Below are 20445 nucleotides of genomic sequence, written 5' to 3' on the forward strand. Positions count from 1 at the left end.
CACAGTGGGGAAGTCACATGGATCTGGACAAGAGCTATTCCAGCACCTCTGGAGGTGGCTGGTGCCTTGTCCTGGTTTTTTGTTTCTCCATCAGGGGTCATTTTTCCTGGTGCTGGCATCCTCCTGGGACTGGGCACCATGTCCTGCAGGATTCAGCAGTAGGGACATGAATGGAGTGAGCAGAGGACCCCACATTTTCTGGGAAGCAGCTGCAGTGGGAGTTGCTTACAAGAAACTGTCCTGGGAATGCTGCAAGCAGTGCTGAGGGCTGGAGGGAAGGAAAGCAGCTCTGCATTCATGGTCTGCATGAAGGGAAAGTCACCAGCAGCTCTGATCTGGACTGAAATCCCAGGAATAAACAGGAAGGGACAGGAGAGGTTGTTGGTGTGGGGTTGGTAGTGGTGGTTCGGGGTTTCTTTTGGACTTCCCCAGCAGCCAGACCAGCTAAAGGAGCAACACAGGAGGGTCTGTGGGTAAAACCCAGCCTCTTCCCAAGCAACACAGGAGGGTCTGTGGGTAAAACCCAGCCTCTTCCCAAGCAACACAGGAGGGTCTGTGGGTAAAACCCAGCCTCTTCCCAAGCCAGTGGCCAACCCTTGGTGGGTTCTGCAGGGCCAGGATTTCACCATGGGTGTTCTGAATCGCTTGATAACAATCTTGGGGCAGGGAAGCAGCCACAGACAGATTCTCAGCAGAGATCATGAACTGCCTGGGGTCAAGGCCTTTCCTCTGTGATCACTGAGGTCTCTCCAAAGACTCCCAGGCCAGATGTGACCCTGTGGAATGACTCCAGTCTGGTTTCCCTGCCGTGACCTCGGAGTAGACACAGAACAGCTGTGTTGGTGGATCTGGAGATCCTTTTTCCCCCGCTGCTGAAGGAGCCTCAGGGAACTGGGACAACCAGCTACCAGAGGAGCTGGAAAAGCTCAGAGGATGCTGTTCCTGGGCTCTCAGTGAAGGCTGGATCAGGAAGAAGACCTCAAGCTGTGCAGGACTGAGAATAGAACATGGGGTATGGCTTGGGGCACTCTCAGTTCCCCAGAAGCACTGGCTGCTCCGGGGTGGAGCTTCCTTCCCAAGGGCTGGGAATCCACAAGCAGCTGTCTGAGGAGTGAATCACCCGTGCTGGAGGCACTTTTTGAGTTGCAGAAGCAGGTCCTGCTCCCCATGCCAATTCTTTGTGCAGAATGGCACTGAGAATAGGCCGTGTGTGATCAAACACGGGGGAGTGGAGGAGGCTGGAGACTGCAATGACCCCGTGAGTCATCCCATTCCAGATGCTCAGCAGATCCTCACCAAGTGAAGTTTCCAGCCCTCAAGTGTTTTCCATTTGTTGAGAGATCCAGTTCAGCAGGAGACAAAGAGGAGCATCTCTGCCTTGCTGAACTGAGCACGTTTTCTACCTTTGGAGCAAGATTTTCCCAGTCCCCCTGGGGCTCACTGCTGCACCTCTGGTTTGCTTTTGCAAGATGAGAGTTTTTGGAAGCAGCAGGGTTAAGAGCAGAGGATGTGAAGGTGGGACAGTGCTGAGCATTTCTTGGGTGGGTTATTGGCATTTTTTTGCAAAGAAGAGAGAAAATCAGTATCTAAGAAGAGCAATATATTGGGATGAAAAATGGTTCTGCTTCCTTCCTCTGTGCTCCTGGGTCTTCTTGACCAGGGACTTACAAAGACAAGGTGGAATTGTAGCTCAAAGGCAGGAAAATCAGCTGCATGATTTAGCAATTTATATCCATGGAGCCTAACACTGGAGTGAGGATTTCAGGGTTCATTGTGTGATGTTTTCCAGGTAGATGTTCCCATTCTGTATTGGATTCTTCCTCTTGAAGTGCAGCACTTTGTACATAACTTCTCTTTCATGTTGTAGCCTTTGGACCAGTTCTTCAAGTCAGCTGTTTTTTTCATACAATTGTGGAATTGTTTAGGTTGGAAAAGCCTTCCAAGATCATTGAGTCCAACCATTCCCCCCAGCACTGCCAAAGCCACCACTGCTCCATGTCCCCAAGTGCCACATCCTCACAGCTTTTTAATCCCTCCAGGGATGGAGACTCCACCACTATCCTGGACAGCTGTGCCAGGGCTGGACAACCCTTTCCATGAAGCAATTTTCCCTGATATCCACCCTGAGCCTGCCCTGGCCCAGCCTGAGGCCGTTCCCTCTCCTCCTGTCCCTGTTCCCTGGGAGCAGAGCCCGATCCCCCCCGGCTGTCCCCTCTTGTCAGGAGTTGTGCAGAGCCACAAGGTCCCCCCTGAGTCTCCTTCTCTCTAGGCTGAGCCCCTTCCCAGCTCCCTCAGCCTCTCCTGGTGCTCCAGCCCCTTCCCCATCTCCATTCCCTTCCCTGAACACGCTCAAGCACCATGCCAGTCCTGCCTTCCAAATAATTATAATTTCAAATGATTATAAGTTCAAGGGATTCCTGATTTTTCTTGTTGCCTATGGCATTGATGGTTTGTCCTGGTTTTCTAAGACCTTTAGGACAGAGGTTCTTGCTGTTGCTGGGTTTGGTAGCACCTAAAACCACAGGGAGGATTTTGTGCTCCTCTTTTCACCTTTCTTCCCACTCAGCAGTGACCACAGGGCTGGACAGTCCTTTGCTGAGTTACTCAGTTCCTGAAAGTCCTGCTTGTTTGGTCATTAAGGGGGTGGTGCAGGTTGGGATGGGAGAGGGACCATCCTCTACCAGATGTTTTTCAGACCAGATGGGGCTCCTTCAGAGCACATGGTAGATAATTCCCTGAGCTAATATCCAAATATTAAAATTCATCTTTGAAAGAGCTTCAAGCAGCCTCACAACTCGATTTTAACAGGACATCAAAGCCCCATTTCCATGGAATTATTTTCCAGAGTTGGGCAAGACACAAGATGATGTGGTAAGAGATGATGAGAACCAGCTATACTGGCTCAGAGGTGTGAAGTAAATCTGAGGTCAGGCTTTCAGTTTGAGATCTTCTTGCAGAGTCTGGGAATGACACAAACCATTCCTGCTCTCGTGGAGTGTTTGGACAATCGCTGCCTGTCTGAGTGGATTTGCAGGCCCTTCACTTGTGCTGCTTCCTGCTTTTTCTGCACAAGAGTTTGACACAAGGCAGAACAGCAGCGAACTCCTGATGTGAGCTGCAGTGCAGAACCTCACATGAAGGTTGCAGAAAATGGTCCTGTGGGAGGCCAAGGGTACAGGGATGAGGAGTAGGAACTCCTGCTGAGGTCACCTCTGCCTTCACCCCCATCTATAAAAATCCTCATGGAACCCCAGAAGGGTTTGAGTTGGAAGGGACCTTAAATCTCCATCTCATTCCACCCCTACCATGGGCAGGGACACTTTCCACTATCCCAGGCTGCTCCAAGCCCTGTCCAGCCTGGCCTGGAACCCTCCCAGGGGTTAGGGGGTCCACAACTCCTCTGCACAACATTTGTGCAACACTCAGCTGTGCTCAGTTCTCAGGAACTTGTTTTAATATTTGCTCAGCCCTCCCCACCTTGGCGTGGGATGCTCTTGACCCTGCCCAGTGCTCTCCCTGCCCCTCAGAGCACCCCTGACGTGGTGTTGGATTTTATTGTTTCTCTCTCACTGGCCATTTCCAGGCCAAACTTGCTTGGGTTTTTCCTCGGGAAGGAATTCTTCCAAACTCCTCCAGATTCTCATTTGCTCAAACCTTTCCAAAAAACGTGTTTCCCAGGCTGACTTGCTGGGCTTTGCAGAGGTTTCACCAGGACAGAAGAACTTAATATTCTTCCCATGGGCTGCAGATGCTGTCGAGTGTCCATCCCTTTCCTGCATCCTGCTTCTCCTCCTGGAAGGCTGCTGTCCTTACACTTTGCCCTTCAAATTGCTTTCTGCCCCTCTAGGCTTGAGATCAAAACCAGATTGGATGTGTTTTATTCCATCAGCCAGGCCTGTAATGAAAATAGTGATCAGAATCAGACCCAGGACAGGGAGAGCAGAAAGCTTGGCTGGTTTCTCTTGAGAAACCCTCATCATCTGCCCCAGCCCTGGTTTCTGGAGGATTCTTTGCCATGCTCTGCCTCCATGTGTGTACTTGTCTCTAGGTTTTATCCCATCTTTCCCATGCAGCTTTTGAGTCTTGTTCAAAGAAGGTTTTGGGGAAGGAATGAAGATTTCTGAGGTTGGGCGTGGACAACTGCACACTGTCCTTGGTCAAGCCCCTGAGGCAGCTCAGGTGAGGCTGGAAGCCAAGGGAAGGGAGGGAGTGAAGCTGGTCAGGATTTAGGTCAGGCTTAGCCATGGACCAACAGCAGCCTGTGCTGGGCTTCACCCAGCCCAAAGATGAAAGAAAGGCTGATAAGGTCCCTGGAAGTGTCCCAGGCCAGGCTGGACAGGGCTTGGAGCAGCCTGGGATAGTGGAAGGTGTCCTTGTCCATGCTAGGGGGTGGAATGAGATGGAGCTTGAAGGTCCCTTCCCACCCAAACACTCTGTGACTCCATGATTCTTTGCTGAAGGAAATGCTGGAGTTGCACAAATAGAGCACTCAAGGAACCAACTTGTCATTTGTTTCACTTCTTACCGACCTCTTGAGTTTCTTGTGTTGGTGAGACCCTTAAAAAGCCTTTTTGGACATTTCCCAGGACCCACGATTGGACTGACTGCTCTGTAATTCCCAAGTGCTCTTCCTTTCCCACTCCCTTACTTGTGAGACCCCTTTCTTAAGGTCCTGCAGGTGTCTGCTCATGGCTTGGGTGGGATCACAGAAAATCCTGACTTGAAAGGGATCCACAAGGATCATCAAGCCCAACTCCTGGCTCTCGGGACAGCCCTGAGAATCCCACCCCGTGCCTGAGGGCAGTGGATGGGAGTGTCTCTCTGCCATCCTCTTTAGCTGGTCCATGTGCATTTGGCTTCATGCTTGAGGTAGACCAGAGTTTTTTCAATATTGAACAGCTTAATAAATGCAAAAACCTTGGCTGCATCCTCCTCCTCCTCCACCATGCCAAGCTTTATCTTCCCTCTTTCCTGTAAGTGAGTGCCTGCATTATTTCTTTCTCTTGGCCTTATTCCTAAGGTATTTTCAATACCTTTCCCTACTGCCTTTTTAAGCTCCTGGACAGCTGTCTCGGGATTTTGTGGTGTTGCTTGGAGTTACCAGTCAGATGGGAATGTTTCTGGGAATGAGTGATTTCCAGAGGGAAATGGGCTGTACCCAAAGGGATTTTGGTAGACTTCTGCCAGAATTAATACAAATATAGGCAATAATATCCATTGAGCTTATAAAAAGCTCTATTTTCCAACCAATTGATTGTTGGTTTTAGTTTTTTATATCATTCATGAGTATTTCTTTTCCACTCTAGGAACCCCAGGGGTTTTGCTGTCCCGGGTGAACTGCTGGGACTGGCCTGGCCTTTGCTCCCAGGAGAATGTCACTCAGTTCCCCAGCATCAGGATTTACAAGGAGGGCCAGCAGTCAGTGACATATGGTGGCATGTGGGGAACCGAAGAGCTGAGCAGCTTCATCCTGCTGTGAGTGACAAATCCCCAGTGGGACATCTGCCACATCTTCTGTCACCATCCCTGTCTTTTTGCTGGAATTCCTTCTCTGTTATTTTTAGTGGGGATCCCAAGGCTCTCAGTTTGGCTCAGGCTTTCCTCTCTTTGCTGTCACCAGCTCCAGCACCTCTCTGGTGACAATTATCACCTTCCCAGATGGTAATTTTTGTCTCTAACGAGGTGTCACACTTGTCCCATTGTGATGTTGGGTTGAGGTTGGCCTGTTGTCTCTTCATCCCAAAAGCAGAGAAGACAACAGCCCAGGTTCTTTCTCTGCCTTCCCACAGGAGCCAAGTTCCCTGCCCACTGAAGCTGGCCACGATGGATGAAGCAGAAGGATATTTAAGAGGGGAGTTTCCAGCTGAGCTCTCATCCCACCACCACACCTCACTCCTGGGAGTTTTTAGCTCAGCCACCAGCAAAGGTTTGTTGGGATTGGTGGGTTAAGCACTCTCCAGCTTCATTCCTGCTGGGACAGGGCTGCTTCCAGCTGTTGGAAATTCACAACACAACACCTGGCACTGTGCAGTGAGAGGGTAGCAGGTGGTTCCAAGTGTGGGATTTCAGATCCATACCCTGGTCAGGGGACATTCAGCTGCCAGGTGGGTTTGCTACACCCACTGTGGGAGTAGGAACTTCCCAAGCCTGTTGTCCCTGTTGTCCCTCCTGTCCCTTACCCTCAGGAGTTTGGCTCTGTCCTGAGTCCCTTCAAAGTCGTTGTAGGCTGGCGTTAATTTCCCTTTAAGCCTCTGGTTTAGCCCAGATCCATCAGCCTCTTCCTGGAGCCCATGTACAGCATGTCCCAGCATATTCTTCCTTCAAAAAGGAAGAGATCCACTCTTGGAGCTTGCTGACTTCTGAAGAAGCAGTAACCCACTATCCAAAACCTTTATTTTTAAAAACCAGAACTGCAATGAGATAAAATAGAAGTTTCCTGCCTCAGAAGGAAGGAAATGTGAATAACTCAATGAAATCCACTTGTGGATTTTGGAATAGATGGACACAGAAATGCAATGTGACACCAAGGGAGAGGGAGTAAAGCCAGTCTGGAGAGAGAACTTCAGGCAAATCACAGAATGATGGAATGGTTTGGGTGAGAAGGGACCTTAAAGCTCATCCCATTCCACCCCATGCCATGGGCAGGGACACCTTCCACCATCCCAGGCTGCTCCAAGCCCTGTCCAGCCTGGCCTGGGACACTTCCAGGGATCCAGGGGCAGCCACAGCTGCTCTGGGCACCCTGTGCCAGGGCCTCACAGTTGGGAGCTGAGATCTTCCAACCCCACAGACTCTCAGTTGCCAGCTCCCGCTGGGAATTGCTGCCTTAAAAATTGGAGAACTTCCTGATCTTGCTTAAGATCAAACTTTCAGACTATTTTTCATTTTAAAGCTCCTTTGTGCCTCTAAACTTTGGTTTAATGCAAACCAAGCTACTTTCTCACATGAGAGGGAAGAGGTAAGAACAAGACAGGATACCTGGAACCAGCTAGAAAAACCTTGGGCTGTGTTCCCTGAGCCAGCTGAGAGCCAATTCTCTGCCTTCCTCTGGAGATCTCATCTGGTAAATACAGCAGGAAATCCTCCTGATCCCAAAAAACCTTTAATCCAGCCCAGAGCAGCTGTGGCTGCCCCTGGATCCCTGGAAGTGCCCAAGGCCAGGCTGGACAGGGCTTGGAGCAGCCTGGGATGGTGGAAGGTGCCCCATGGCAAAGGTTTGGAACTGGGTGAGCTTTAAGGTCCCTTCCAACCCAAACCATTCTGGGATTCTACAGGAAAGTTGTTCATTTCCTTCCATGCAGACAAGAGCCTTGGGGGTTTCCAGACAGCTTTTGTGGATCCTGTAGGATTGCCTCTTCCCTCAGGGCACATTCCATCTGCAGTCCAGAATGGCATCCTCAGCCTGGGGTAACTCAGCCACGGGGAGATGAAATTTGGGATGTCTTCTCCACCCACTTGCTGAGGGTGCTGGAGCTGTGATGCAGAACAGCCTGAGGGAGCAGGAACCTGGAGCCAGCTGTTCTGGCATCAAACCAGGTTGGAGTCAGGAGAACCACATCGTTCCTCTTCCCAACCTGCAGATTTATCTGGAATTCCCAACCATTTTCTCATGGCAGAATTCCTGCTCTAACCCCAAGCAGCAGTGAGTGGGGTCATTGTCATTTCTGGTGAACTGAAACACAGCAATGAGATGTCCTGCTAAAAACATGCTGGATGTTTTCCAACCCTTAGCATCAGGGCTATGTTAAGAAGCCCTTTCTGGAGTCTGAGCTAAAAGAGGCTTGGTGGAAAAATCCTAAATAAAATTTACTAGGAGGAGGTGGATGTGTTATGAGGGCAACGAACGAGGTTTTCCTGGAAACTCAAGAGAACTTTTAGGACAGAAATTTGCTTTTGATGCTTTTGATGCTGAAACTGGAAGCATCCTAGGAAGTAAACTATCCTAAACCCTCAGGAATATTAGAAAATACTGAAATATTTGAAAATATCCCTGAGCTCTGGTGCCTCACAGGGCTTGGCAGCATCAGTGAGGAAGGCAGGAGAGATGCAGCAGGAGCTGCTGTGCTGGAGAGCAAGCTCAGAAGATGCCTCCTTCCAGGGGGATAAAGGGTGGGGCTCAGATCCTGCTTCCCAAAACTCTGCAGGGATTTTAGACCCTTCCTCATCAGGCAGCTTGAGCCCTTCTTGTTCCCAAAGCACTGAAGTTGTGCTTGTGCAATTCAGGGCAGCTGGGATTCCAGCTCAAGGATTGTGCTGCAGAGCATGGTCAGCCCCCTCAGGGAATTAAAACCGTGCTTTCAGGGGGGACTGATTTCTTAGGAAATCATTTAAATGGATTTTTTTTTTGAAGTTCTTCCTGTCTGCAGTGGAGCTGTGTGAATTTGGGGGGGTTTTGGGTACGAAGCAAAGAACCTGGAGAAACATGGGCTGGTGTGTGGCTCTGGGTCTAGGACAGAAATTGGGGAAAATTTGGAAGTGTGATGGGGAGGGAGGACCTCATCAGGTCAAGGAACAAGCCTGGTGTTGCTGGAGGTTGTCCTGACTTAGGAGGGAATTCCTGCAGCCAGGGCTGACCCAGGGCAGCACTTCAAGACAAGCTCATATCCCAAGTGAGGATTTAAAGCTTGGTGGAGGAATTTGGGATGGGAACTTTTCTTTCAGCACTGATAAAATCAAGTAACCAAACATCTGAAGAGCTGGAAAGCAACATCCTAGAATGGTTTCTCTGTAGCAGCTGGAAAGGGGCTTTGGACAATGGCCTGGAGACAGGACACAGGGAATGGCTTCAAACAGACAGAGGGCAGGGGTGGATGGGATTTTGGGAAGGAATTGATCCCTGGGAGGGTGCTGAGGCCCTGGCACAGGGTGCCCAGAGGAGCTGTGGCTGCCCCTGGATCCCTGGAAGTGCCCAAGGCCAGGTTGGACAGGGCTTGGAGCAGCCTGGGACAGTGGGAAGTGTCCCTGCCATGGCAGAGGTGGCACTGGCTGATCTTTAATGTCCCTTTCGTCCCAGACCATTCAGAGATTCTGTGATAATGACTGAGCCCTCAATGAGCCACTCCTTAAGGAACTCCTTCCATTTAAAAAGGAAAACAAATGAAAGTTTGGAAACAGTGGAAAATACAGCTTTGAGTGTAGCTGCAAAACAGGAATCAAAGAACCAAAAAGTCACCAATTGAGAGGCAGCTCCATCCATTGAGCTCTGAGTCACTGCTCCCAGGAGCTTGGGCTGGCCTGCTGTGCTGTGACAGTGAAGGTTCTGGGGAGCAGTCACTGGTGTGTGACAGCAATTTATGTCATGGCTATGTCTGAGATAGCCCCTTAATTCTCAGGAAAAACCTGACCTGGCTTCTCCAAAAAAAAAAGAGATTTCTCCCTCTCCTTGGGTCAGAAGAGCTGGTTTTGTTGCTTTCAGTTGCTCAGTGCAGAGGAGGGGGGTAGTGGTGTTGAAATCCTCCCTGATCTCACCCCACCTTTGGCAGCAGCTGTCTGGAGCTCTGATCTCTGCATTTCACAAGCTCCCCACCGTGCCTTGCCTGTTCCCACAAAGCTTGGCTTTCCCTGGATCCACTGCCTGAAACCACAGCCAGGCTGGACAAGGCTTGGAGCAACCTGGTCTGATGGAAGGTGTCCCTGACCATGGCAGGGGGGGGAACAAGATGAGCTTAAGGTCTTTTCCAACCTAAATCATTCTGGAATTCTGTGAAATTTGAGGTTTTTCTTAAGGGAATGAAGCAGGTCTGCAGTCAGCTTTGTTTTGGAGCTGTGCTCTCAGTTTCAGCTGTGATCAAGAGAGCCCAGCCTGGTTTTTCCTTATCCTGCAACAGCCCCAGTCTGCTGGGAAGAGCTGGATAAACCAAGAGACACTTGAGGGAAAGGTTGGTTTATGTCCAGGCTCTTAGCCCTACTCCAGTAAAGCCACCATCCATCATTTCTCAAAGGTCACTGGGATTTATAAGATTTCTGTTTAGACTTAAAATTGGTCTCCTGTTTCCAAGAACGGTGACAGACTGTAAGTCCTTAAAGACATTTCATTTTCCAGCAGTGCCTCTGTCCTGCAGATCCTGGAGGCTCAGTGCTGGTGGCTGTAGGGAAAACACTGTTCTCACAGTGGGAATTTTCCCCTAATCCTTGCTCTCTGCTTGCTCCTCCTCCCATGGCCTGCAGCCCTGAGCTGCAGTCATTTCTTGGGAGCCTCTAATCCTGGTTTAGTTCCTGAAAATCTGCTCTGGCAGGATGTTATGTGTGCAGGCATCAATCAGGTTTCCAGGAAAAAACCTCAACACCTCTCTTTCTGTTGTTTATTCTTGTGTCTTTGTCTTTTTTTCCAGCCAGGGAAGCTTTTGAAGAGGCAGGAAACATCCTAAGTGGCCACGTAAGGATGGGGATGTATTTTGAAGATGATGCCTTGGCTTTGTAAGTGGTTTCTCTTTTTCATTGGGAAGAATTCAAGCTGATCTGCACTTGGTGAAAGGCAGTGCCTGGAGCAAGTGTCACTGTGCTAAGGGACAGCTACAAGTGACTTTTTCCTGCAGGGAGATGGGTCGGGACTCATCCAAAGGGAATTGTCACCTTGGCTCTGCCCCTGATTCTCAGCCTGTCCATGGTCACCTTCCTGATGTTCATGCTCACTTTCATTTTCAGTCCTTCAGCCCCCGTGGATGTGGTTGTGTTCCTCACACAAACAGGAGCAAACCTTTCTGAAAATAAAATAAAAAAAAACAGCCTGGAAAAATGACACCATCAGTGTGTGAGGGAGGAAAAGTCCTGCCTCTCTCTTTCCATGAGGAAACAATGATGGATAGCCACTGCAGTGCCTTCCCTTGCTCTGGTGGTTGCCCCCAGTTGCCAAGAACAGGCAGAAAAGAAGCTGCTTGTGACTGCTTGGGCTAGGAGTGGAGAGGACATGGAGTCTGGCTGCTGGAAAAGGCTTTGGAAGCTGGGAAATAAATGTTGTTTTGCCGTAGAGCTGCATTCCTGGTGGAATTGCATCCCTGACTTGAAGCCAAGTGGGAGTTAATGGGATCTTACCTGTGTCATTAAGACTCCAGCAAGGGACAAAGTCCTTTGGGTTGGAGTGGGAGAGGTGCTTCAGTGCCTAGAAATGCAGCTGGATCCAGGGGGCATCTCCAGCTTGCCCTGGCATCTCATTTCCATCAGGAATCAGCTATCAAGGCAGAGTTAAAAATCCCAGGAGGTCCTTGGCCTGTTTTTCAGGTGTGGGTTTAACAGCCTGCAGTGCAGCAGAGAATCATTTTCAGTAGTTCCTCCGAGGTGTGATGCATTCCTGATGAGACATGGGCATTTTTGTGGTGAGCACAGAGAATAAAAATGCAGATACCTTGGGAATACATCTCTATTAACCAAACTGCTCCAGGCATCAGTAAAGACTTCTCTTCCCTGAGGATTTCAGCCCAACTGATAGAAGGAAAAAAAAAAAAAAAAAGCAGAGGACAGGGTGATCTCTCAAGGTGCCAGTAGAAGAAGCCTCTGTTCTCTCAGAGCTGACACATGCAGAATCCACCTCCCTGCTCCTGCTCCTGGAGTCTGCAGCCTGCTCCTGTTTAGCAGGAATATTTAGTGCAGTTTATATTGATATTCCTGCTGCCAAATTTGGATTTTGGCTGTGATTTGTGGGTGAAGCTACTGTAGCTGATGGACTTCTCAACTAAGCAGAAAGTAAACACTTACAGGAATTCCTTATGCAAGAGCCAGGCTCACTTCCCTTCTTCAGAAAATGAAAAGCCATTCTTGAGCTCAGTGCTCAAGGAGAAAATATTTATGGCTCCCAGGACACAGAAAGCTGATTCCCCTCTTGTGCATCCTGTAGACCTTTTCCAGAGAAAAAAAGGGCTGCAGGATACACAAAGGCTGTTGCAAACAAAGCTGTTTGCTCAGCAGGCACCTGCTGGGCTGGTCACTAATGAAGGGGAAAAGGCATTGAGGAAGAAATGCTTTGCATGAGGTCGTTATTGTCAGAGATTCCTGCCAAGTATTTGTTTGCAGATGGTTTTGATTGAGATGCAAGACTCGTGTTACCCACTCGATGGTCCTGCTGTATAAATAGAAAGCTGTGGTGAGCAACAGCACAACGCCTCAGGACCAGGAAGAGGAGAAGGCATTTCAGGATAGAGTGTAGCTGGGGAATTTGGTGATTTTCTGGCAGTCTAGAAGATATTTCCTTATAGAATCATAGAGTGGAACCCAGAATGGTTCAGACTGGAAGGGACCTTAAAGCAGGGATGGGCAGGGACACCTTCCACTCACCCAGGGTGCTCCAAGCCCTGTCCAGCCTGGCCTTGGACACTTCCAGGGATGGGGCAGCTTCTCTGGAATCCTCTTCCAGTGCCTCAGCCCCTCACAGATGCTTATCAAAAGCTGCTGAATGTATCAAAGGTGATGTATTTTAGATACAGGCAACAGGAGTCCTCACTCCTCTGAGCCATGACCAAGCCAAAGAATCTCTTTAAAACCCATGGAAGTTTAATAAGTTCAATATCCCTGAACTAAATATTTTTTTAGGGTTTTGCCAGACTTAATTAACTGTAAATACATCAGCTCACAGTGAGGTTTGCAGTAGGTGTATTGGTCCCAGAGAGATAAATGCTGTGATGGAGAATGGGAAAGGCCTCCGTAAGAGTTGGACACTGTGGAATTATCTGCAGTTCCCTCCACCTGTTGTGTCATTGATGACCTAAAGAAGCTCCTCCCTGTCAGGGTGGGCAGGCCCTGGCACAGGGTGTCCACAGAAGCTGTGGCTGTCCCTGGATCCCTGGCAGTGTCCAAGGCCAGGCTGGACAGGGCTTGGAGCACCCTGGGACAGTGGAAGGTGTCCCTGCCATGGCAGGAGCTGGAACTGGCTGAGCTTCAAGGTCCCCTCCAACCCAAACCATTCTGGGATTCTTTGGTGTCACAGCCTTTGAAAAATTGCCAGGAGCCTTTGAAAAACAAACCATGACCACAAAAACTGCAGAGGCAGCTGATTTCCCCTGTCACACCCTTCCTCTGGGCACTGCCGTCTGGAGCCTCCAGGGCTGAAGTTCCTCAAACTTCCAGAAAATTGCTGTCCTGGCTTGGTGTCCCCCCTGCCCTTTCATTGCTCAGACTTCTCCTATTTTTGCTTTTCCCACTCTCTCAGCTTTTCTTTGAGTACCTAACCCCTCTTGCCAGAAGGGCACTGTGGGACAAAGGATCACCTGACTACTCCACCAGGAGTGGGTGGGTGCAGCCTCTGTGTGTTGCCCCAGTTTGGGGCTTGGACTTCACCACCATTTTTGGGTATCTTCACTGAGACCAAAATTGGATCTCCTGGAGGTTGTCTTTTGTGGGTTGTGTCCCTTGGATGGAATCTGGGACCTCTGTTGGCCTTGGCTGGGGAGGCAGAGTAAAGCCCTGGCTGGGTTTTTGCCTCACCCAACTGTAGGTGTGAAAATGAAGCAGAAGTAGGAATAAAATTCCAGAATCCCAGAATGGTTTGGGTTGGAAGGGACCTTAAATTTCATCCCATTCCACTCCCTGCCATGGGCAGGGACACCTTCCACTATCCCAGGCTGCTCCAAGCCCTGCCCAACCTGGCCTTGGGCACTTCTAGGGATGGGACATGTCTCCAGGAGGATGCCAGCTCTGTGTGCAGCACATCTGGGGTTGTCTTGGTTTGGAAAGCCAGGTGTGTGCTGAGGAAGGCAGGAGCCCCCCCTGAAATGGAAAATGTAACCCCCCTCCCTCTGAATTGCTATAAATTTGAAATTAAGGGGCTCTCAGGCAAAAATACGGGAGCAGGAAGAACAGTTCTTTACTAGGGAAGAAAATAAAAAGATAAAATGAACAATGCAGTAAACCAAACCAACACTGACAGAGTCAGAACACAGCCTGGCACCCTGGGGCTCAGGGTGCTGGCAGCAGTGCCATTGGAATTGTGGCTGCAGCCCTCCTGGAGTGTCAGGGCTGGCTCTGCTGGAGCAGGGATCCTGGAGAAGGATCTTCCTCTGGAGCTCCAGTGCAAGAGGCAGCTGTTCCTCTGGGAATCCAGGGCAGGAGCTGTCTTGCTGTGCCAGGATCTCAGATTCTATCCAGGCAGGAATGCTTGGCTCCTCCCTCTGGGCTCACCTCTCCCAGTGGGATGCTGGAATTCTTATCAGCCCTGCAGGGACACTCAGTGGCCTGTTATCAGCAGATGTCTCCCCGAGGGAGGATTGGGTGTGGAAGAGATAAGGAAAAACTGCCCCATGAGCAGAAGATAACTGCCACACAGATGGCAAATAGGATACATCTTGCCTTGCCATCTGGGACAGGGTATGTCCTAACCCCTGTGCCCATCCCTGTTTTTCAGATCCCAAAAATACTCCGTGTCCCCCCCTGCCCTCCTCCTGGCCCGGCGCGGTGGCCGGAGCGTGGAAGGCATCGCTCTGCCCGAACACAGCGTGCAGGACATGGTGCAGATGATCAGATATGAACTGCTGGACATTTTTGTGAGTAAAAATAAAATCAAAATGTCCTTTTTCCATTGCAGTCACTTGCAGAGCCCTGATTACAGTGTGGAGTTCTGTGGAACGGCCGTGTCCACTTGTTATTTTTATCGTGCTGAGTTTGTTTTTCAGTTTTATGGCTTGGAGCAGGGAGTCAGGGCAGAAATGCTGTGTGGTCTTGGAGCAGGAGACCCTGGAGTTGAGGGACTGGCCTCAGAGTCACTCACCTGCTAGTTGTCACAGTTGTTATTGGGTCTATTCCCTATTCCCAGGGCTTTTCCCCTGTGCTTTTTGGAGCCTCTGCCTGCTCTGCTCACATCCCCGTCTCCAAGCTCACAGCTGCTTCCACAGACTTGGTGCACTTGGGCTGGGCAAAGACATCTCCAAGTGCACCAAAATCCCAGCTCTCTTCCTGCTTCCTGCATTCCACACAGACACTGCAGCCTTGCTTAGCCCCTACACCCTCATATAGGAGCAGGAATTGGAATGTTCTCCTGTTTTCTCCTCCCCATAACCCCCAATTTCTTGTTTGTGACGTCCTGCAGCCAGAAATCACCGTGCCGAATCTGCCCCAGTACTTGCAGCTGGGAAAGCCCTTCCTCATCCTGTTCAGTGCTGGTGACATCAGTCAGGTGGAGAGCAAGGAAATGCTGAAGCTGGCAAAAGGAAGACCCCAGCAGACATTTGTGGTTTGCTGGTTGAACCTGTGAGTGTTTGAAAAAATCTCTTCTTTCCATTAACACGCTCTGAGCCTTGCAGAAAAAAAAACCCCTGAGGCTGCAATTACTGAGAACACGAGCTGGTAATGTGAATATTTGGTCTGAAATCATCAGGAATTGGAGGTCAAACCATTGAGCAATGGTTCACTCAGTGTTCTGGGCAACTGCAAAAATTGCCTGACAAAGTAAAATTAGTAAATATTTAATTGATTGCAGAAATCGTTTTCAATAGAGGAGAATGTTCTCTAGTGCTTGTAGTAGCTTGACCCTGGGTCTGGTGTTATTCGCATTTTTTTTGGGGGGGGTGGAATGAAGTGCATATGGGAAGAAAAAAAAAGGAAATTTTCCCTCCTGGAATGTCTTATGGTGATTTTCCATCAGCAATTAGAGGGAATGACTGGTCATTGACTGGGGCAAGAAAATTTTCACAAGAAGGTTCAACCAGAAGCCCCATAAATTAAACTTAAAAAATATTCAAGCAACAAAGTTAATTTAAGACCTAAGGAATAGAAGATTGTAGGAAAGGGGATTTCTTTTTTTTTTTTTTTAATCCTCCTCTTCTTAGTTGCATTTTGAATTTTTTGGCCTCTGTTTGTTTGCCCAAACCCAGAGAAACTTCAGTGGCTTAATCATAACTTGCTTTGAAGTCTGGGAAGGGTGACCGGCGTGGGCTGGAGTTTAGCTGAGGGGGAAAATGCACATGTGCTCAGAGAGAAGGGGATTGAGCTGCCAGTAATGCACCAGAAACAAGAGCCCTGGAACTTCCCCACCTACACATCTGCCTTTGCTCTGCCTTCCTGAGACACAACAAGCCTTCCTGTGCCAGAGCAGAGTGGCACTGCCACAAAACAGAACCCCGGAAGGGTTTGGGGTGGAAGGGACTTTAAAGATCATCTCATTCCAACTCCTGCCATTCCAACCTTCCACTATCCAAGATATCCCATCCAGCCTGGCCTTGGGCACTTCCAGGGATCCAGGGGCAGCCACAGCTGCTCTGGGCACCCTGTGCCAGGGCCTCACCACCCGCCCAGCCAGGAATTCCCAGTTCCCAATATCCCATCTATCCCTGCCCTCTGGCAGTAGGAAGGCACTCCCTGTGTCCTGTCACTTCATGCCCTTGTCAAAAGTCCCTCATCCTAAAAAGAAGCCCTCATTCCCAGGGCAAGAGCCAGCTCAGACCTGAAGTCTTAAACCAGGGCTGGAATGTCTCAGCACCTCTGTGGGCTTGCTGTCCCTCTGGCTCAATGTCCTGTTTTCACACTCTCTGTGTCACTTGAGGTATTTCCATCCCTGTGCAACTGCAGTGGCAGCAGTGGCCTGGAAGGAGCTGGCAGCTGTCCCCGCAGACAGGGCCTGACCCTGGGGGGCTGCAGGAGCTGTCCCACTCTTGTCCCACCTGGTCTTAGAAGCTTAAGGTGGAAAACATCTCCCACCTTCCTACAGACTTTGTCCTGCTCAAGGATTTCCTCACACATCCAGGCTGATGTCTGCTCTCTCCCCGTTGGATCCTAAGAGGTTCCTTAAGCACCAGGCTTATTTACAGTGCTTAGAATCACAGAATCCTGGAATGGTTTGGGTTGGAAGGGACCTGAAAGCCCATCCTTGGGCAGGGACACCTTCCACAGTCCCAGGTTGCTCCAAGCCCTGTCCAGCCTGGCTTTGAACACTTCCAGGGATGATGCTTCTGCAGTCCCACCAAACTGTGCTTTGCTGGATGTGACCCAGGTGCTTTGGTGGTTTTTTTTGGCTCTCAATCCTGTTGTGCTGCCAAACCTGAATCTCCTCTTCCCAACAGGAAGAAGACTCCAGTGGGATATGGGATCTTGAGGACACACTTCTCCACCATCCCTCCCTTGCCTGTTCTCCTCTGGGTGAACCTCCATGCTGGGGGTCAGGTGTTCAAGTTCCCCTCAGAGCAGCCCATCACTGAGATGAACATCTTGTCGTGGCTGGAGAAGCTCCAAGCAGGACTGGAGGTTCCCAGCAGTAAGTGGACACAGGTTTATAACGTTCCCAAGCACACACTGTGAGCTCCAGTGTGTTTATGAGAGGGTTCTACGTGCAATAAATTGTCTGCCCTGGAATTTAACGATGGAAAAACCAGCTCTGCTTGTTAGAGCTGCAGAAGTACAAACAGTCCAGCCAAGACAGAATGCCCACACTCACAAGTTTGCTTTGGGACTGTTTAATGCTCAGAGCCAAATGTGGATAGTTTGGAATTGACATCTTTTCCCTGTGATAATCCCCAAATCTGGCTGTGTTTTCCCATTCCCAACCAGAGCTTGCTAATAAAAACCTCCCAGCTCCCAGCTGTCAGTGTAAGAAGTAGCTGCTCTTCAGGCACCTTCCTGCATTTCTTTTTGGATGGGAAAGGATGAGGAAGCTGGTGTTTTAATGGGGGGTTTAGGGCATAAAGGGTTGGCTTGTGCTTTGAAGCTTTTCACTGCATCCCTCCTGTCTTGCTCAGTCTGATGAGGCTTTGGAGGAAGCCAGCATGGATCTGCCTTCCTCAAGAGAGCTGGAGAGAGACTGGGGACAAGGGATGGAGGGACAGGACACAGGGAATGGCTCCCACTGCCGGAGGGCCGGGATGGATGGGAGACTGGGAAGGAATTCCTGACTGTGAGGGTGAAGAGGCCCTGGCACAGGGTGCCCAGAGCAGCTGGGGCTGCCCCTGGATCCCTGGAAGTGTCCAAGGCCAGGCTGGACAGGGCTTGGAGCAGCCTGGGACAGTGGAAGGTGTCCCTGCCCATGGCAGGGGTTGGAGTGAGATGATCTTTAAGGTCTCTTCCAACCCAGATTATTCTGTGGTTCTCTGATTTTCAGAAAATATTTTTAATTTTGTGTTCTTTAGAATGGGGGGGGGGGTGTGTAAAAAAGCCATAATTCCTCAGAAAGGGAAATATCCACGGAGGTGGGGCATAACTCTTCACCTACTAACTGGGACTGTGTTTGCTGCTCAGGTACCTTGTCTGAGGAAGACTGGAAGCCACCACTCCCTGCTTACAACTTCCTCCAGATGATGGAGCCATCCGTGCCTGAGCTGTCCCCTCACGCCGGGGACACCCCGGCACAGCACCCACCCAAAAACCCCGGAGGGGACACGGCTGGAGGGGACACTGCCACCCGGGAGGAGCCGTCCCAGGAGAGCAGAGCGGAGGAAGTCGGTTCCCCTGGGAGGGGCCTGCGGGGGACGGCGCCGAGGCTGGCAGCGAGGGACAAGCAGGGCAAGAGGCACAGCGAGCTCTGAGAGCTGGGGTGGGGAGAGCTGTGGGACTGCCCTGGCAAGCCTGGCACTTTCCCAGCCTTTTCTCCAAGGAGAGGAGAGGTTTCAGCTGGCAAGGAGCGGTGAAAGGAAAGGCCACTCCCTGCTGCTGAGTGCTGGGGGTTTCTGATGCCGGGGATGTGTCTGTACATCCCACTTGTTGTTCCCTGGCTGCTGTTGGGAGCTCATCAAGCACCAAGCTCCGCTGGAAAAGCCAATTCAGCCCTGCTCTGCAGATTCCCCAAGTCTCAGAGTCACTTCAGTTGCCTCTGAGCCGGAAGGGGTGAGTGATTCCAAGATAAAAAGCCCATTTCTCTCCTCCCTGGTTGCAGGAGAAGCTCTACTGATGTGTGACAGAAAATCCTGCAATTCCATCTGCACTGGAACCGTGTGGAGCCAGCGTTCCACCGCTCCAGGGCTGCTCCAACCAGCCCCCAGTTGTGTTTACACCTGACTTGTGACCTGAATTTGTGAGCGTGTTCGTCCTCACAGCGGGGAGAAGAGGAGCATCTGCTCAAAGCAGATTTATTCCAGAAGCCAGAGCTCAGGTCACACAACAGTCCTGAATAGCTGGGACAAAACTCTGCCAGCAAATCCCAAGGGTGGGCAGGTTGGGAGATGGCTTTCCTCACTGCTGGCATTTTCTTGGTCACAAGCCCAGGGGCTATTTGCAGCCTCCATTTGTCTTTGCTCTCGGTGACAGCAGCAAGGTTGGTGCCTCCTGAGCTGGGAATGGTGCAAGGGAGCAAGGTCTGTGGAAAGCTGAGTGATGTGGAAGAGGGAAGGGAGATGAAGGGCAAGGCTGGACCCTTCCAAGGTGGCGTAGAGCTGCTTCACCTCCAAAACTTAAGTGGGGAGATGCAAAACCTGGGCAAGTGGATTTCCAGCCTCTGCACATGTCCTGGGGACAAGAAATGGCAGGGGGTTGAAAGCAGATGATCTGTAAAGTCCCTTCCAACCCAGAACATTTTAGGATTCCATGACCATCCCTTCAATGAACATTTCCCTTCCAGAGCACTGCTGGGATGTGCTGGGAGAGTCAGATCCTCTTCCTACTCCTTAAGGCTCTGAAATTACTGGGAAGAGGAGAAAATCCTGGAAAGGGACTGCTGAGAGCATTGCAAACTCAGTATTTCTCATCCTGCAAGCTGCACACGTGGCTGTGAGTCTTTTGAAATACCCAGAAATAGATCATTAGTCCTGGAAGGCCTTAATTGAGAGTGGCCATTTTTGGACTGGGTGACAGGCTTTGAGCCAAAATGTATGTATTTAAAGGAATAAACTGCAGCCTGCTGATCAAAGGCATGATTCCCAAGGGAAGGGTGTGAACAGAACCTTCGTGTGTTCCCGTCATTCCCCTGCTCCGTAAGGTCCTTGTGCTGCTGAATTCCATAACTGCTCATTTCCCATGCTGTCCCTGATCAACAGCATTGAATCCCAGAATGGGTTGGGTTGGAAGGGACCTTAAAGCCCATCCCATTCCACCCCTGCCATGGCAGGGACACCTTCCACCATCCCAGGCTGCTCCAAGCCCTGTCCAGCCTGGCCTGGGACACTGCCAGGGATCCAGGGGCAGCCACAGCTGCTCTGGACACCCTGTGCCAGGGCCTCCCCACCCTCACAGTCAGGAATTCCCTCCCAAAATCCCATCTAACCCTGAAGTGCAATCATTGAGTTTTTCATTGCATCTTAAATAAACTCCATCTCCAGCAGGCTCCTCTGCATGTTTGGGGTGGTGGGAGCAGGGGGCCTGGGCAGGTGCCCCTCCTCAGCAGCAAGATCCTTTCCTTCCCCAGGGTTTCTGGAAGACGAGGAGCATTCCCACATCCCTGCTCTTAGCCACGTGTCCTTTTGCAGGCACAGCCCTTCTGCGGTGCAGGGCTGGGGCGGGAGTTTGTCAGCAGGGGTCAGTGCCACATCTCCGTTGGGGCTTTGCAAATCCCTGCCTCTCCCAGCGCTGCTGGATTGAGGCTGGAGCGTCACCAGCGGAGCGCTG

The 20445-nt window shown here is 50.5% G+C and overlaps 1 protein-coding gene across 5 annotated transcripts in view; it reads left to right on the forward strand.

The window, feature by feature from the left end:
* Positions 1–19764, forward strand: part of TXNDC16 (thioredoxin domain containing 16) — a 38266-nt gene extending 18502 nt beyond the window's left edge. For 3 of the 5 annotated variants that reach the window (XM_038139011.1, XM_038139013.1, XM_038139012.1), the window contains exons 14-20: positions 5307–5475; positions 5790–5926; positions 10332–10416; positions 14330–14468; positions 15011–15171; positions 16980–17170; positions 18148–19764. In XM_038139011.1, coding sequence (XP_037994939.1) covers positions 5307–5475; positions 5790–5926; positions 10332–10416; positions 14330–14468; positions 15011–15171; positions 16980–17170; positions 18148–18434 — 1169 coding nt within the window. In that variant the 3' untranslated portion in view covers positions 18435–19764. The remainder of the gene's footprint in view (positions 1–5306; positions 5476–5789; positions 5927–10331; positions 10417–14329; positions 14469–15010; positions 15172–16979; positions 17171–18147) is intronic. The other 2 variants (XM_038139014.1, XM_038139015.1) reach the window with 2 other exon arrangements.
* Positions 19765–20445: the final 681 nt, after the last annotated feature.

This window comes from Motacilla alba, chromosome 5 (assembly GCF_015832195.1).
Source record: "Motacilla alba alba isolate MOTALB_02 chromosome 5, Motacilla_alba_V1.0_pri, whole genome shotgun sequence".
NCBI lineage: Eukaryota > Metazoa > Chordata > Aves > Passeriformes > Motacillidae > Motacilla > Motacilla alba.